The sequence below is a fragment of the Drosophila eugracilis genome, unplaced genomic scaffold (assembly GCF_018153835.1).
Source record: "Drosophila eugracilis isolate 14026-0451.02 unplaced genomic scaffold, ASM1815383v1 contig_1197, whole genome shotgun sequence".
Lineage (NCBI taxonomy): Eukaryota > Metazoa > Arthropoda > Insecta > Diptera > Drosophilidae > Drosophila > Drosophila eugracilis.
In genome coordinates this window covers 3587961-3606960 of record NW_024571981.1, presented here as the reverse complement: position 1 = coordinate 3606960, position 19000 = coordinate 3587961, and the positions used below count along the sequence as shown (strand labels likewise).

Genomic DNA, 19000 nt, shown 5'->3' with positions numbered 1-19000 from the left:
TAAGGAATCAGTGAACTTTAATAAGCTAAAAGATTTAGATCTTAAGGGAAAAGCGAAGAGTTATTTATTAAATAATGATATTAAATATTAATGAATAATTAATCTAGATCTAATCTCTATCTAGAATCTATAACTAAATGCAATTTGAATTTGACCTCATTTATATCTCGAAAAATATTCCACTATATGTTCAAGTTTTTTTTTTTTTTGTACACTCATGAGTAATTCCAAGAAATAAATCATGACCCATTTACATATTATTGCTTAAATTTCCCCCAATGCAATTTTTCCAATCAAAATTTTCGACGAAAAGCCATCTGAACTTGAAATTCCATTTGAGTTTCTGGGCTCTCAATCAGCATGAGGTCATCAAACTTAATGCTGTCAAGCATCAAGGCCACATGACAATCAAATTTTAATCAAAATTCGCCTTCTTCAGTCAGTCAGTGCACGCAGGCAAACTCATTTAAATATATATAATCGTATATACATCCCTTGCATTTTTACTTTAGTGCTTATTCTAGATGTTTTTAGCACTCGTGTCGGATTCGCGTGTAATTATTTTGAAATTCGAAATTTTCTCGAGCACCTCGAACCCCAATGATGAGGTTCAAACACAATTACAGCGAAATTGCAATTTGTTGGTGCTGTTTGTTCTTGATGGCTACTCTTGACGGGCCTCCGCTTCCTCTTTTTCCGTGGGCTAGTGCCAAATGCTATTTGCAGTGATTCGCCGGGACAGACAAAGTGCATGCGGAAATAAATCGTACAAAAATGTGCACCCAAACAAACCGAACACATTGAAAATAATAAAAGAATAACAATAATAACAATGGCAGCGAACATATCAACAAACCATCACAGCTGGCTGCTTGCTAACAGGAAATGTAAATTACTGAGGGCGAAATATATTCTCGAATTATTTATGCATAAAAATGATATATTTCTGCGTGTTTGCTTTCGATTTTCCACCGACCAAAGGCCTGGCAATTAAATATGGAAAACAAAATGACAACGAATACCAGCGTCACTTCCTCATTTAACCTGCGGAATTTTCAATTACACATCTCAAAACAATAGACAACGAACAAAATACGAAAATGAAAAGTGAAAAACTTGCTAAGGGCGCAGGCGCCAAGAGAATTTCCCCAGCGAGAGCGAAGGAAATCGGGAAATAGCCAACAAGAGAGAAAAACATGCCGTAGCTAAATGGAAAATTTTAGACGAAGCTGAAATGAGCAGGCAATGGGAAAATCGAAATTTTCATTCATACTATAAGGTGAATTCAACAGTGATGGTAATAAGCGGAAAAATCTGGAAATTATATTATAAGATTGGGTAAATTAAAAGAATAATTTTTAATTTTTGAAAGTTTAAATATTGCAGAGTCAACTTAGAACTAACATTTTGAATCAATCACAAAATATATATATATTAGCTAAAAATTGATTTAAAATTATATATTACTGACATTTTCTCCGGGTTGCAATATGGTTGTTTTGCTCATCTCATAAAAACTTTTAAAAATCTGAACTGAAAAAGGTTTTTATCCTAAATAAATTTTGTATATATTGAACTTAGATATTATCACTATCTCTAAACCCACGGTAGCCACTTAGCGCTGTCCGCCCGCGCTGTCTAAAAATACCCGCCCCACCGCTCTTGCGCCCATCAAGTGGCGCCAGTCACATGGGCCATGGTGAAAACTGGCTCTCTGCGGAGCACAATCGCGCTCCGATGCTCTCTCGCTGGGTTTTCCTCGCTCTCGCCATGAATTTCCTTCGGTGTTTGTGGTAGGAAAAGGCTAGTTTTCGATGCGAATCGGCTCTTTGGGGCGCCGCAGTTTCAGTCGCCGAACGATTTTCGCCCCAACAACGAGGAGGCAGCTGCTGAATATCGACTCGTCGCGTTTTTTGTGTGAAGTGAATGGAATCGAGGGAACGAGACGGAGGAAGGAAAACCAAGAAAATACGAATATACACAAAATATACACGAAATTCTTTTTATAACGAACCAAACGCGCAACACAACGCACATAAAGCCACAAAAAGGTGAACAAATTAGCTAACAAATTCGAGTACTAACCCGCCCATGTTTTTTGGAATGCAATATGTACTAACCCAAAGCGTAAAATAAAAGAAAAAATGTTGAAAACGCAGAGGCAAGTGGACTAATCGACTACTTCCTCCTCTATACGAAACGAAAAAAAAAAACACCCAACAACGACGACGACGACGACACTTTCTGGCATCGTGATTTTGATGATGACAACGCAGCAGCTTGTGGGAAACCCAGAAGCAGCGGAAAACGAAGAAAAAACACCAGCAGCAGGAGGAGAAATGACGGCGGCCACAGGGGGCGGAGGCAGTGGTGCGAGTGGAAAGGCTGGAAAACACAGGTCGAGGTCATCCGCTCGCTACGACGATGTGGAGAAGCAGCAACGGAAAAGCCGAGGCATCGTCTCCATACCGAACACCATAAAACTAAGTATGCTCAACAGCGGTTTGCTATCGTTTGAAAGGATAAAGCTCGAGGCACGCGATGAGAATAATTCTCTGTCAAAGACGATACCCAATGGACCCATAGATATCCGCCATTTCCTTAAGCTCTGCGATTTACGCAGGAAATTCCCAGTGCTCTACAAACTGGAGTTCCAAACGGCGGCCAAAGTTGAGACCAACACCTGCCGGCATGCGATGAAGAAGAACAACCTGGAGAAGAATCAGAATCCAAAGTGCATTCCCTACGACTACAATCGTGTGGTGCTGGAGAAAGTGGGTGGTTTGCAGGACTCCGATTATGTGAATGCCTCCTATGTGGACAGTTTGCTCAAGCCCAATGCCTACATAGTGACCCAGGGTCCTGTTGAGGAGACGGTGCAGGCCTACTGGCGAATGGTCTGGCAAGAAAATATTAGTGCCATTGTGATGCTGACAAAAACCTTTGACTTCGCCAAGGTCATGTGTCACCAGTACTGGCCACCCAATATGGATGTTCACGAACAGTACGGTGATATCTACATAAATATTGTGAGGGAAGAGCAGCTTGCCAATTTCCACATACGAACCTTTAGGCTTTACAAGATGAACGAAAAGCAGGAGGTTACCGATGAAAGAATGATCCTGCAGTTTCACTACACCGAATGGTACTCCCACTCTTGTCCCTTCTCAAATGCCCTGCTAGAGTTCCGGAGAAGAGTGCGATTGGTGGTGGGAAATATCATCAAGGATGAGGATGACATGAGAGGTCCTATTCTGGTGCACTGCAGCGATGGCGGTGGCAGATCAGGAGTCTATATGTCCATCGATGCAAATTTGGAGCTGGCTGAAGAGGAGGAGTGCTTCAATGTATTTGGCTACCTCAAGAAGTTGCGACAGTCCCGAAAGGGTCTGGTCGAGAATGTGGAGCAGTACAAGTTCATCTATGATACCCTGGAAGAGCACATTATTTGCGGCAAGACATGGTTTCCCGTCTCAGAGTTATCGGATCGCTTGAAGGCCAAGGCCAGGAGGAATTCCGGAACCAAAATGAACGAATATCAGGCGGAGTACGATCAGATATGTAAACAAACCCCCAGATTTACTATTGGGGATTGTGCTGGTGGTCACAGAGCGGATAATCGAGAGAAGAACAGGGATGTCCTGTGCGTACCTCCAGATAATTTCAGGCCCTACCTGACCTCCTTTCAGGGCAATGCCTTTACGGACTACATAAACTCCGTTTTCGTAGATGGCTATACTAAGCCTAGGGAGTACATAGTCACGGAATGGCCCATGAAACATACGTTGGGTGAGTTCTGGTCCCTGGTCTACGATCAGGAGTGCTCAGCCGTAGTGGTCCTGTGTCAGCCGCCCGCGCAATCGCAACAGTATCCCTCCTTCTGGCCCAACAAATCGAAAATGGAGAAATACGGACCGGTATTCTCCGTGCACTACGTGATGTCCAAGAGCTATACAAACATCAAACAGTGGGAGTTCAAGATCAACAAGAAGATCGTCTCACTTACCGAAATGATGGCCGGGGTCAAGGCCCCGACTCGAACCGTCCAACTATTCCAGCTGACCTGCTGGCCCATGGGTCACAAGGTGCCCAGCTCGACGAACTCGCTGGTCTACCTCATGAACATGGTCGAGATCTGGCGGAATAAGGTGGACTACGGCCCTGTTTGCGTTGTCTCGCCCGATGGTCGCAGTCGTGCCGGTGTTTACTGTGCCGCGAATGCGTGCATCGAGCAGGTCATCCAGCACGGCGAGGTCGATGTCTTCCAGGCGGTGAAGACTGTACGCCGACATCGTCCGCAGCTAGTGGAGAACATGACCGAGTACAAGTACTGCTACGACCTGGTACTCCACTATGTCCTCCACTTTCTCAACAAAAAGGAGTGAGTCGTCGGCCGAATAATTTGGAATATGGAATTATTGGAATTATTTGGTCAATTTGTTTATTTGTACTTTTTCTGGAGCCGTGCTCTAACAATGGTTAACAATGATCCGAAATACTTGTGGTCCACATTTGATGATGCCGGGATTTCTTTTTTAATAATTCCGGGCACCGCCTTAAAAGCAATAATACTGAGTATTTTTGTTGTCCACAAAAGCCAGAGAAGGGAAACATTTTATTTGTTAAAAGCGTCGAAATGTAATTTCACGCCAGTAAAGAGATACTTTTTACTTGTTTTTTGAGCATAAAAACAATGATACTACTATATATTGTATAAGCTTTTTGATCTGAAATGTATGTGCCATTTGTAACCCTAGTTGTTGTTGTTATAAACAGAAGGATATGAAAAGTGTGATGGGGATTATGGGTATAGAATGAAGTAATGAATTGATAGGAACAGAGAACTATTAACATTAAAATTTATATTTATATCTGTAGTTATTATTACGTTTACTCTAAAAACTTGCTACCTGGGCAATTGTTGATATATATCTAACTACATATACCTATTACGAATCTATTTATACATAAATACATATATATATATATATATATAAATGTTATGTACTGTTGTAAATGGGAAATAGCTAAGTTTTTCCATTACTGTTGACAGAATTTTATTTTTTATTCATGTTAAAGAACAAATATTTATTGACTCACAAAAAAGATGTAACTTCAAGTTGTTGAAGCAACAAAACACACAAACACATACAAAACACACGAAACACTCAAACATAAATACATAGTTATATGAATTGCATCATGATTTTCCTGTATTTTCGCATTTATGCATTCGACACACAAACAAACCTACCTACTTATATTGTTGTAACTCTAATAAACTTATTTTTTAAATGCTGTATAAATGTTCGTAAGTCCATTTTATCCTTTGTATAAACCAATCTACATGTGTAAACATTTAGCACAAAAAAAGTCGTATTGGATTAGGCGAAATGAAAATGAAGCCAAGAAAAAATGAAACGAATCAAACTTCAAATGTCTGTGTTTTTATTTATGCTAGATGGATATTTTTTCAGATAATTTAAGAGTGAAAAAAAGATGTTAAAACTGTTTCTCATAGTAATGATACGATTGGCAGTTTTAATTCAGATTTATTGAACATTTTTCTATATACGTGCTAGTGGCCCATATTTTCGAAACAAATCCATCTGAGTATAGAGATGATCTTGCCTCTCTGCGATTTCGCATTCCTCAACTGAGTCATAAAATCGGAATATCAATCAAAATATTTGCCTTTCCCCTTCGAGGCTGAGATCATTTGCTGGCCAGCGTGGTTCCAGATGAATTGGCAAATGGATATAAACAAAACATTTAGCAATCCCGTAGGGAGAACAGAAACAACAATCCATATAAACCTTGACCAGATTACAGTTTAATGCGTGCAAATCAAACAGAGGCGTTGTCCATATAGATATGGCCATTCGATAAGGCACGGAACACGTTCGGTAAGCGATGAGGTAAGGGGTGATTGGTGATGGGTGAAGGGGAGCCGTGTGCGGTCGCTATAAAATCGATAAATGACAACACACTTTGCTTTAGTCGGCAATAAAACCCATGGCAATAATAGTAAAACTTCGTGGCTCGCAATGACATCAGCGGAAAATCGGGAAATCGAGAAAAGTTTGCCCTATGAAATTGAAAAATTGTGTAAAACTCCAAATCGAGCGATTTAAGCCAAAACGAAAATCAACCTGACTGGCAGAAAGTTTGCCATTTCATTTATACGATTGTTCTTTTTCCATAACGCCTTTTTTTGCATTGTTTTCAGCGCTTTAATTGCAGAGCTCCTGCAGCGCGGAAAATGTTTCCACGGCTGGGGCTAAAATTTTATGCCAGACAAATAAACCAATTAGGTTTTTGGAAAATTTATCTTTACGAGCTATTAATACAAAGACCAGCGCGTGGCCAAACAAATTGCTGGCATGGTTCGAGGGGGAGGAAATTTAGTTTTAGTTAATTAAAAACTCAGTGGCAATTAATTTGGGGGCTCTGCCCGGAAATTTATGGCGCTCTCATAAAGTTATGAAAGTGAATCAAAGTGGATTGGCAAAATTGGAATTTTTATAGCGTTGGGAAGTTGGTGGAAACTTTCAGTTGGACAACTGACATCCACAGAGGAAATTAATTTTAATATTATAAATTATCTTTGAACGAATTTAAAATATTAGCGCTTACATAAATTTAAAGACATTTCTTAAATATTAAATACCCAAATATGGTCACTAAAATAAAAGTTCCTTTAAATAAAGAATTTAATTTCTTTAAAAAAAATTCAAGTTTATTAATTAATTATTTTAGTTTCCCAACTTTAACATGACTGTAGAAAATAAATATACAAATTTAAGTAGTCCTAACCTAATTGCAAAAACTTTCGACAAGTGTAGAAAAGTTAACAGTTTTATAAGTTGATTGATTAGTTTCTGAGCTGAGGAATTGTTTACAGCTATCCGGGTGTGCCCAGATACATTGATGAGGTTTTCTGGTTGGTCACACTTTAACTTGGCCTTAGTAAATCACAGTTTTAATGCCAACCAGCGGGTGAGCGAGTGTGTGTTATTGTCCTAAACATCCTGAGTTGTTAGCACACATGTTTACAATAAACCCGGCCAGTCAACTTGAGTGCCAACAAACCAAATGGCAGCTGCAAACTCCAGACATGACAAGCTCACCCACACAGACTCAACTCTTTGTGTGTGTGTGTGTGTGTGTGTGCAGGACAATGGACATTAAGCAAATGCAACATACGCACACAAACACACTTTCGGGATATATGCAAGCATATAGGTTTATATTTCGAGTCAAAGTCAGTCACTTAGGCGGCCAGGAGCGACCATTTCAATTTGTCAGTCATCAGCAGGACCTAGTAGAGTCTCTTTGTGTGCGGTTGTATTCATGTGAGTGTCTGTGTGTGTGTGTGGTCTCAAACTATTTGTATTGTGTGCCTGTCAATGTCGTCGTGTTAACATTAATTAAATCTATAGCCTGACATGCACAATACTGCACTTCCCACCACTGGCCATTGTCCTTTTTGGCCTACACATTAAATTATTGGTCTTGATTCGACATTTTTCATTAACCAGGGAATTCCTCGGCCACATATTTGTCGCAGCTATTTAAATATTGAACAGGACATTAAGTAAACAGGCATTTATGTGCTTTTATTTTAATTTAAAATTGTCACCGAGCTATTGGCATGCTGAAAAGTATGCTAAGCCCCCAAAGGGGAAAATAATCGCACAAAAGTGTTTTATTATTCACGTAATTGTTTTCAATGCTCTCGATTTTAGGTGTCGCTTTATTTGTATACAATTAAATGAAGTGAGCTGATTTGCCTCGAGGGTGTGCATTTCTGTTATTGTTTTAAATAACTTAAAGTGATAATCTGGAAATAAGTAATAATTTTCTTAAGTAGTCATATTTTACTGTGGAACCTAAGGCATTTTAAAATAGTTTTCATTGCTTAACTTATTGTCGCATACATAATATTTCAGGTTTCATTATATATTTATATAAATTTTTTCCTTCTGGCCAATCGATTTCAGTTGCTCGGCTCGTCAAATCCTCCTAGGGCTGGGCTTTTTCGAAATTAATTGAAAACGAGTCGGAGTGATGAAAAAGGAAGCCCCGAGCCATAAGTAGAAGCACAAAAGGCATTTGTTTAATTATTTAAATTTAATTTCATGTCACTTCAAATTAGTGCCACTCATTTTCACTCCGAGCACGTGGAACGTGTAAAGGCCCGCTCCTTTTCCCCTTTACTTCCTGAATGCATCATATGTGAAAGGCTAAAGGCCAACACTTTTTAACTCATTTCCATTACGTGCCCGACCGTGGGCTGGCTTTTCTCCGGCTTCCCCTACATCCTTTGTTGGCCTGGCGTAAATAAATGGCAGAATGTTTTTGCATTATGCTGCCAACATATTATTATTATTCTTATTATAAACTCGTTCCGCTGGCATGGCGGTCGTATGCGTGACTGAGTGCCGAGAAGTGTGTGCATACAGGTGTGTAATGGGCATCATTGCAATTGCACTCCAGAGGAGGGAAGCAATGCAAACACACACGTAGACGGTGCATAATTGAATTAGCCGAACAGCGAGCATAGAATCAAGGCAGCACAACGGGCCAGAAATGCCTCAAACAATAGCTAATAATGCACAATTGGCCGGGCGATGGGGAAACTCAAAGTGGCCGACTGAGGAAATTGCCAGAAACTTTGGGGAATTGACGGCGGAACAAATAGAATACAATTTTCCAACAACATGCCAGACATTTAACAAAGAGTGGTCCCCTTCTGGGGATCGAAAAACAAATAAATATATTTCAAGGATCCATGGGAAATTAACAGGGAGAGCGAGATAGAAAGCAGGAAGGGAAATCAAAGCAGGATAAGGATGTTGATAGTTAAAATTATATAATAAAATTTAAGGGGCAGTTTCCATTGATCAAAAAGAGTTAAATAAAATATTTAAAAATTCGAAACCGCAAACAGAATTCCTCCATTAATCAATCATTGATTTTGGTTTTGTCAACTAGGCTTGTCGGGCTCGCAATAAAATAAAAACGCGAAAGAAACAAATCATTTTAAATTCAATGTTTAATTTCGACTATTGAAAACCAAAATTCGCAATTCTTTTTACTTTCATTTATTTTACATTTCTGGTTGAACGATTTGATTGCCGATTTGTAATTTATTCATTACATTCAACCAAATAATTGCAAATCAACAAATATAATCAAATATTTATTGATTTGCCTAATGGCATACGCCATTTCCATTTCCACAATCAGTACTAACAATTGCTAGTACCAGCATATGCATTCAGCTGGTTTCTAATTATGTAATGTGCAAGCCGCATAAAATATTTTTAATGATAGAAAAATTGGGCGGAGATGTTTCTAAATTGCTTTCATAACCCACAGTGCACAAATTAATTAAAATCGTTTTGTTATGATTTTTTAGAGTTTTTTTTTGTGGGAAGAACAAAGGTTTTGTTGCTGTCAACTCAAAATGCAATTGAACTAGTTATGCAATTCAAATAGTTCACTAATTTTATAAAAATGTTTAAGCCCTTTTAAATATATTGTTGTACTTGACATATTTAATATAGTTAAAGGAGCAGTTAGTATATCAACTTTAAAGTTAGTTAGAAAATATTTAAATAAATTTTACATTTTCCAGGGGTTACCCTCTTGCCCAACACATTCACTAAGCTTTACACTAATCTCCAAAATTATTTATATTAAACTATAATTTGTTTATTTTACACGTAAAGTTTTCAAGTTGTTGGGGCGTTGCAAAAATTGTTAATGACATTTAAGTAGACAAAGGGTTTGAGGACGGAGGCGGCGCGTTTCAGAACAACTTTTTCATGCTCTGGCCAAACTTTTTTGCGGCTTAGTGTTTGCCTGTGCATGTGCATTGTAGAATGCACAAAAGCGTAATTAAATACATAATGAACAAGAGGCGAACAAAATATAAACAGCGGGTTGGGTTTTGAGTCGGGACAGAGTTCGTTGCATATCAAATGTGTCTCATATGTGTGGGTTGTTCAGCATATAATATATATACTAGTACAGGGCTCACAAAAAAGCTCCACAAAATTTGTTCAACAACCGAGCAGCGGAAGCTCATTATAAGTGAACAACAAAAGCAGTGGCTGTGCTCTTGTGGAAATGCATCCGAAATTTGTACTTTGCTGCCCGAAATTAACTGAGAAACAAAGGATTCTTTGTCTGGTGTCAGAAGAAGTGTTGACTGCAGTTTGCCTGCTAGGCGTTTAATTAAATCCAACTCAAGAATAATAAGAATTTAATATAAGATATAAACTCTTAGCCTTCAGGATATGGTTTCAAGTATGTAGACTAAGAAATATCAGAGAATTTCGACTTCTTGTAATTAATTGTCTGAACATCAACTGGAAATTATTTTTGAGCTGTGACTCAACCGAGAAATCTCCACTTATCACACTGCCCACAAATCCTGGCCCCTGTGTCAGTTTCGGCTATCCATCATCATCAACCAGCTGGCCAGCTGGATGAATATTTAAGCCAGGTTCCCAAGGAGCTGGGTGATTCGGTTGGCCCTCTTAATTAAAATTACAAAGCCCTGGCCACAAGGCAGCTGCTGTCAGAAGGCGAGTTGTGTTCTAAATTGCCAACATGCCAGTACCACTTATTGTTATTGCTGCTTGCTTGGCCATGGATATGGGAAAACACTTTTTGAGGTTTAATTGAAAATTATTGTATTTGAATTCTGGGGCCTCAAAATACAATGTGGCCTAGCATCGATTACTAAACATTTGGCCTAACAATTGAACCCCAGACAGTCGTTGTTCCATGTTAATCAAATCAAAGGTTTCGAGTCTGGGCTCCAAGTAATATGGTGAATATGTCTAAATTATGTTTGTCCATTGGCATTGAAAATGCATCATTGTTGTCCCATTATTGTTTGTTATCATTCAATGCACAGGCAAGCCATCAACATATTTTACCTGTTAATGCTGACTGACAAGAAATTCCAGATTGAAGCTAATGAGACCAAATGAACATTAAGAAATTCTCCGATTAATTTCAAAATTTAGTGGGGTGTAAACTTAATTTAATAGAAGGAATGGTTTATAGTTCAAGATTTGTGAAAATATTTATGATGCATGATTTTGAAAACTTGCAATATTTTATCCCTTAAAAGCTAATTCAAACTGCATAGCTAGAACACAACTCCATCATGAATTACCACATCAAATGCTTAAATAAATTTCAAAAACTATGCAAGAGACGAGTTCCCATTTGGTCAGATCTGCCGCAATCTGCTCTCTATACCAGCAGAAAAGGGGAGTTTTCCCACGACCCCACAACCTGATTTTACTCTAATGGGAATTACGAACCGCGACTAAAAACGTCAAAGGTGAAGCAACAGAGAGTTTGTGGGAAAAATGTAAATGAAACATATCGTGGATTAAAAACCAACTGTGAAATACCAGATGGAAGAGCTCCACACACGCACACTTTGGTACTACAAAAATACAAAAATATCTACATATATATATGTATGGACGCATACATAACCAAACACACGTATGCATAAATTTCACGCACAACTGAATTGCGATGCGAATGATGACGAGGCTGCCTTGTATGTAATGTAATATGTTCCGCGATGGATGCGGAAATCTGCACAAAGGAGCGTTGAAAAACAACAGAGTAAGTGATAGAGGAAGAGAGAGGGAAGGGAAAGCAGGGAAAGAGATGACTACACAAAACAAAATGTAAAACAATCGAACATTATTCTTAATTTTAGTATTAAAATAAAAGCGATTTAAAACTTTAAAACCTCCAGTTTAAGGGATATATTATAAAGAAAGTTAACGAAAATTATGAACTTTCTTAGATAAGTTTAAAAATTTTAAATTATATCATTAAATATATAGTCTCTTAATTAAATTAAAATGTATATAAATATTTTTAGCAGTGTATTTAGAGATTCGGTTGGGTTAGACAGTTAAATAGACACGGCTGACAGGTTGGTTGGGGCGTGCAAAAATTCAGCAACGCCATCATTAATCTTTATTTGCGCCGCCACCTCAGCTACCCCCACTCCATCAAAAACCAGGCGCGTGAATAATTTAGCTACCTAATAATAAATCATTGCAGCCTGTGCATTAGTTGACTGTCTCTTAGCTCTATCTGTCTCACTCTATCACACCCACACGTGGACCAATCCACATACATAGAACCGGAAGTGCAGAGTTACATGCTTAAATGCTTATCAAATTTTATGCGTGGTCCCATTGTGTCTGTGTGTGTGTGTATGTGTACGTCCTGTCAGGGACTCTGCTCCTCCACTAATGAGCATTAATTAATTGCCGAGTTGGTAAAATGTGGGCGGTTCAGGAAATGCCACGCCTACCTTAAAGGCCTCGCCAAGCGGAAAGCATTTTTGTGGGCTTTTAGACGCTTTTATTTTTGGTGAAAGGCTAAATATAACTCATATGTAATGTAATCTAATGATTTCTTTTTGTGGGATAGAAATGAACGTACCTGAAAAGAAAAGAAAAGAAGAGAAAGGCTGGAATATATTTTATTTCTAGATGACGATTCATTTTATATCTTATTCAGGCAACTTGAATTCATTCAAACAGTTTTCCCTCAAAATTTAAGGAAACTTTCCTTAAGCCTAAAAACACTTAAGCCTCTTTGATGTTTAAACGAATTTTACAAAACTTACAATAGAAATTTGAAGTATTTTGTAATTTAAATACATTTTATGGTTCGAAATCTTTTTGATGCACATTACTTATACGCTATGGGAGCCACAAGTTACTATACCTTCAACATTATTAAAAAATTTTAGTGAAAGCAAATCTTTTTTTAAATTTCTTTCATTTATTGGTGCTAAATAATTTTATCTTTTTAAGAGGAATTCAAGACAATAAAAACAATTTGCAGAATTTCGAATGCAGCATAATTTGATTACTTTGGCAAATAAAGCACGATGAGGCAAGCTGACAAAAATGTGTGGCAAGTGTGTGGGCTAGGTGAAATAGGAATTTTAATTAAACCAGGGGAACACACACATACGCACTCATACACAAATTAACACGGATAAAAGGCAACAAAATACAGCTTCAAAATTCAGGAACTGTCCAGTGTAGAAATGCAAGACAAAATAAACGGGTGGGAATGCCATAAAATATGGTGAAATATTTCGGCATCTATTTGCAACTTAGTTTGCGGTTCTCATAGAATGCAATAAAATATTTAAATGCACAATCAATAAACTGTGTGTCTGCTCCCCAAAGAAATTCAGATCTGCATTTATTTTGCTGGAATGCCATTTCTTTTACCTTTTTTTCATGTTGCACAAATTGATATTTCGGACAGGGCTCTGCGGTCACCGGCAGTGTCAAATGGACAAATATTTTCAATTAAAAATGTTTCTCGCATTCGGCCAACGGTGTGATATCCCTTGTGTCGATTTAATTGTTGTCCAACCCTGATAGGCTTGACTCCACCTGACCGTTGCAAATTGTTGCATAATCGAGTGCACTTTCAGTTTGGTATTTTGTACAACATCCAGAACGAAATGTGAGAAATATTTTTGAGGAATAGCCGCCTGGCCTTATGACATTTCGTTCAATTGCATGTTTGGAGGTGAAACAATTTATAAATTATTCCCAGGACTTGTGGCACTGTAATCTGTCAAATAATCTTCAATTTTGAATAGATGGACCCACCCTTTTAATTCGTATTTATATCACAAACACTTTTTGTGCTTTGGCTAGGAAATTCTCAACAAGCCAAAGACGACCAAATAGCAGGAAAAAGGAGTGGAGTATACCTGGGATTTAAATGCTATTTACACAGCTTTCGTCTGGCCAATAACATGCGCTCAAATCGGAGTCGCACAGAAGAGGATCGGAGTATAGCGGGAAAAGGAAACCCCATAGGAGGTGCGGAGTCCCGAAATAGTGTTGACCCTTTTTGCCATTGTCTGGGCACGTATGAAAGGGCTAAAAATGTGACACTCCGGGAAAGGGAAATGGGCAGCTTGGGCTTAGGTGTCTCTCCCTAGCTTTCCATCTCTTAACATCTCGACCACCCAGCATGCCCATTTCAACCCACTCCCTGCAGAATCCGGCAATTCCAAAGCTGGCTGAGATTCAACTGGAAATTGTGCACACCTGTCGACAGACAAAGATGGCAATAATACAGTTGAGGGCAAAAAAATAGGAGTGTTTTTAATTAATCTAAAGTATATTTTGATTCATTTTAAGTTTTTTATAAAAAATTTGAATCACAATCATTACACATCGTTGTTGATTATTAGTCAAAGTATGGTTTAAGGAGATAGTATTTTGTCCCCAGCTGTGGATGGGCTATGGGAATAGTCGGACGGGCTGAGTACTACATATCTTCCGCCTACCCCTCGACAATTCCCGACTGAGGCTCAGGGAACGTTATTACCTTGACACATGTGTAACGGCTTTGTCTTTTTTCCATTCTTTTACCATCCTTACTCTTTTTTTTCTGTTGCTGAATTCAACTGTAACAACAACTGCAAAAGCGGCTTTTGTTTGGCCCAACGGCAGGCTGAGCAACCTTTAACCCCTCAACGGCTACCCCGCACCCTTTGACCTGGTCGTTGTTAACACTGCTATGGGCCTAGCGTGTTGCTAATGCATGTTGAGTCGAGCTTAAGTCACAATTTCAGTCTGCTGGAAAAGATTTGTGCGCCCCCTTTGATGTGAGCCCAAAAAAAGGCGACCTAGAGCAGTCGAAATCCATTTAGCAATTTCCTCATTTTCAATCAGCTGTGCGAGGAATCCCCTGTTGGGGCTCTGGCAATCTCTTTCGGGTCGAAATGATTAAGTATGCTGCACGGCATACCCTGGAGATGTCAAAAGGGTGACAATTTCGTTGGGGAAATTAGGAGATGAAATTCGGTTTCATATAAGGTTTGAAATTAGTTCCTCTTTTTGATCAAATTGAAACTCATTGTTAGCAATAATCAGTATTTGTTATTTTGAAGAAAACAGTTCTCCATAAGCTGCAACACAAATCCATTCAAAACAAACTCACGCGTATTACTTCTACATCGCTTCATATTCATTTCGATTCATTGAAAGTTATTTTTGTCATTTTTCCAGCTCGATAATCGATCACATAAATCGCATTTGGCTGTCATTAACGTTCCAGTCTCGTAATCCATTCCAACTTCAGAGTTCACAGCGATTTGATGCCTTGTATACAAAAAAGAAAACCGGTCGACTTTATAGTCGCCCACCCGTTTCGAGTTTCCCCCTTAGAGGAGATGGCAACGAAAATTGATGAAATTGATTTCCACATTGGCAATTTTCTAAGCGGACTCACGTTTGCACCTGACAACTGCAACCGGCTGACCTCTCAACTCCCCGACCTAACCAAGTAAATGCCTTGCCCAAACATTTTGTCATCCATCTTGGGCCAAGATCCCCAACAGCCACGTCGCTGTCTATTAGTTTCTGCTGATTCCCTCCTGCTCCTGCTCCCAATTTTCCCTGCGGGTTCAGACGTCGCCATCAACAGAAGCTTCCATTTCCCAGTCTTCTTGGCAATCTTGGCCAAACTGTAGCTCCTGGATTTTTTTCCGTTGCATCACGTTTAGCCAGTTGTTTTTTCTTGCTCGATTTTTGTTCGCTTGCAACAAATTGTGTGCTCTGCTTTGGGGAAAACGAGTGGAGAAAGGTGGGTATTCACTAACGACACTTTATAAAATATTCAACCCGACTGCCAGACTGGGCTTCTAGTTGAATGTGCTGCTGCCGCTGTCGCTGTCTTGGCAGCTAAAAGTTTTTAATGAATTTTTTAGCAAGCTAATCGAAGTCAATGTTAGTTGAAAAATGCATTAAATAACGTTGAACGTGTGTTCAACGCGTCGTATGCGCAATGTCTCCAACCAAATGCTGACATATCCGTAACAAAAAAAAAGCCACTGTTTCTGGTTTTTCTTCTTCTCGTTTTGCGTAAAAAGACTGAGCTGCCACTTTTGACTTTTTGATGTCAGCTCTCGCAGAAGGTCAGACAGTCGGAAAAGTGAGGAGGTAGAAAAGCTAACCAGGCGCATGAAGAGTTTTCTTTTTTCGCACACCCGAAGAGAGAGAGGATATAACGTGCTTATCAAATTTGCAATGCAAATTTGGAATTTTCCACTCGCTGGATATGTGGAAAAATGGATAAAATGAAGGGCTCTGTTAAAGGGCAGAGTTGACCGAATGTTAAGATAAATATTTTATTGTAAGTGCAACTCAACTGCAGAGCAATACTTTTATTTCCAGAACAAAAATTGACTTTTATCAGGGTAATTAAAGAAACTGCATATATTTAATCCTTAAAGATGAGTTAAATTTATAGAAAGTATAAATTTAAAAATTAAATAGGCTCGTAAGTAGAATAAAACCTATTTCAATCCTGATTTAAAACCCCAACTAAAAGGGAAACTCTATTTTAAAACCCCGCTGAACTTGTAATTAACTTTCTCTGCTTGGTTTCGCAGTCTTGTGGCATTACCAAAATATTTATCCAATTAATTTCTACCTTGGTTGCCAAGCAATTTATTGCAACATCCTCATTACGCTCTTCGCATATTTTCACAACCTCAGTGTTTGCTTTGGCTCATCTCAGCTCTTCTATATCTCATTTTCCCAGCTTATGAATTCCTGGTGCTTCTCTTCAGCATCTGCTATGTACACCTTGTGCCCTTGGGCTGTTTTGTCAGTTGCAGTTTTCCCCAGCACACTTTCCACGCTCTTTGATTGCTTCCCTAACTCCACGACTGCAAAGTAAGGACCTCAATTATAGACTCAGACAGAAAGATAGACAACTAGACGGTGAAATGTGAATAAAACTCAACTGACGAAGGAGTCGAGCATTTTTCTGCTATTTCAGGCATGATGCAATTCTTGAAAAGTAAGGAAAATGTACGAAAAGGATTTTCCAGAGCAGCTCATAAGTATCCCAAAGCTAGCTTGGCTGCATGACCTGCAATTGAGCTTTGAGTAAATAGTGTATTTCGCTGCAGTTTGACGTTTGATTGCTAATCATTGGCAATATTCCTGCGGGGATCAGAGATAGTAGAGTGTCGGTTAAGGAGATGGCATATAAGATTTAAAAGGAGTTTTTAAATCAGGACTTTTCTAGTCTTATAATCTCCGCACAAAGATACATTTTCAAGAAATGCTTTTCTAGAGGTCATTTCCATATATGAGTAACGGAATTTATTGTTTGTTTCCTTTTCAATTTGCGAATAACAAGTTCAGTGTCAGCACAAAGTTCTTTGACATTTTCCAAAAATTATTAGCTAAAGTAATGAGGCTCCACGCCCTGAAAACAGCGGCATGTCCACACTTCATTTCCGAGAATTTGGCTTTCCCATTCCTTTCGTTTTCCAACCCTGCTTCCCGCCTGCCGAATTTCCCGACCCCTGACAACCAAAACCAGCAATGACCTAATAAATCCGTTTTATGTCTTGGTCCTGGCGCCGCCTTCATTCAACGACTCCAATCGCTTGGACGGAAATGCCAGCGGCGTCTGTTTGTGGTAAGCCCCTCAGACAGGGCCTCCATTTCTCCATCCTCATTTCCCTATTCTAAGCCAAAACACTACGAAAAAATTAAGAAAAGTTATGACAAAAAATGATTTTAAAATGATTTTTTTTGATCTTACTTACTTACACTAAAGTGTCTCACAAACTTCATTTTTCTTTTTGAAAAGTTATACTTCATTTTTTTCAGTGTACTTCTTGGCATTTCAATTCATATTCAAATTCAAATTGTAGGCGTGGCTGCGCCATTTATTGCCTGCGCCATTAGCTGCACTAATGATCCATTCAGCAGGAGCCAAATCAGTGTGGAGGGTTAAAGGGGGGAAAAACTCGCAGAAGGGAAAATAAAAATCAGAGGAAAGGAAAAGGAGGAGAACCCTTAGGCGACCATATTTAAATAAGAGCCGGGTTGCAGACTCCCACGCACACACAGCCAAACAAACCCATGCCTAAGTGAATGCCAACACACATACACACACACACAAAGACAGACAGACACATCGGCATTGTCAATATGCTTAATGGATTTTCAAATATTTAAACAACCCCAAGAACCCAAGACGATGGCGGTTTTCCTCATCCTCCAACCATTTGCCCATTCTCCCCATTTAGTCCTGAATGCATTTGCACACATTTTCGCATTCAAGCATATAAATCAAATGTTATGGGTCCCGGGCTAATGGAATTACAAATTGGTATTTTCTTCTATTTGCCAGGCATAAGCGATAATTGATAATTGATAACTGGGTCAGAGGAAAATCCGCATTATGCCGTTGAAAGGGAAAATCCACAAAAGTGCAATTTTCCCAGGCAGCCATAAAACTGTTAAAATTCTAAAAAGAAAATATTTATATATAAGTTTTACACAACTTTTTGATTTAAAGTAACTTGCAAGCTAAAACGTGCTATTAATAGTTTTTAAAGTTATATTAACAAGAGAAAAAATCTTTAGTTTCCCTGTCCAAATGTATCCCCTTTCGAGAATGCAGAAGCACGTAAGCCAAACATTTCTCTATTTATTCATATAAGTTATGTGGGTATGCATTTATTTTATTTCAATTTAAAGTTTTAATGAGTTTTTGTATTGTACCCTAATGCTTCTGTGTGAAAGGGCCAACAACTTGCTGGGATTTACTCCGTGTCGAGTTTTTTTATTTACTCTTCACAGCGATTATTTCTAGCATAGTTTACAGGACTTTCGCTCGTGTGCGGATTTTCCCCTTTAGCTGAACGGATTTGAGCGAAAATTTTAAATTAATTTGAAAATAAATTCAATTTAAACGTGGCCTGATTGTTGTTGCACTGTTCTGGCTTAAACTAATTGCCCCTGCAGTTGGTAAATCTCTGTGCGATTTGCCATGCAATTTTTATATTTGGCCTTCGTTATCAAAACTCATAAATTGCATATTAAATATTTTTGTAGAACGAATACCAGAGCGAAGCGAAAAATTTCATTTT

The 19000-nt window shown here is 38.6% G+C and overlaps 2 protein-coding genes across 3 annotated transcripts in view; both read left to right on the top strand.

Annotated features, from left to right (window-relative positions):
- LOC108105666 overlaps nucleotides 1-19000 on the top strand; it is a 121454-nt gene that overhangs the window by 94553 nt on the left and 7901 nt on the right. The gene's annotated exons all lie outside the window — the stretch shown is intronic.
- LOC108105667 (receptor-type tyrosine-protein phosphatase kappa) lies at nucleotides 1850-5437 on the top strand. Of its 2 annotated transcripts, none has more exons than XM_017212367.2 (2): nucleotides 1850-2051; nucleotides 2280-5437. In XM_017212367.2, the coding sequence occupies exon 2, from the start codon at nucleotides 2340-2342 to the stop codon at nucleotides 4383-4385; it is 2046 nt and encodes a 681-aa protein (XP_017067856.1). In that variant the 5' UTR covers nucleotides 1850-2051; nucleotides 2280-2339; the 3' UTR covers nucleotides 4386-5437. The 2 variants fall into 2 exon arrangements, with proteins under 2 accessions (XP_017067856.1, XP_017067855.1); XM_017212366.2 differs by having other exon boundaries at nucleotides 2277-5437.

Excerpts from the sequence above, each read along its gene's own strand:
- LOC108105667 (XM_017212367.2), top strand. The coding sequence starts at position 2,340 with ATGACGGCGGCCACAGGGGGCGGAGGCAGTGGTGCGAGTGGAAAGGCT.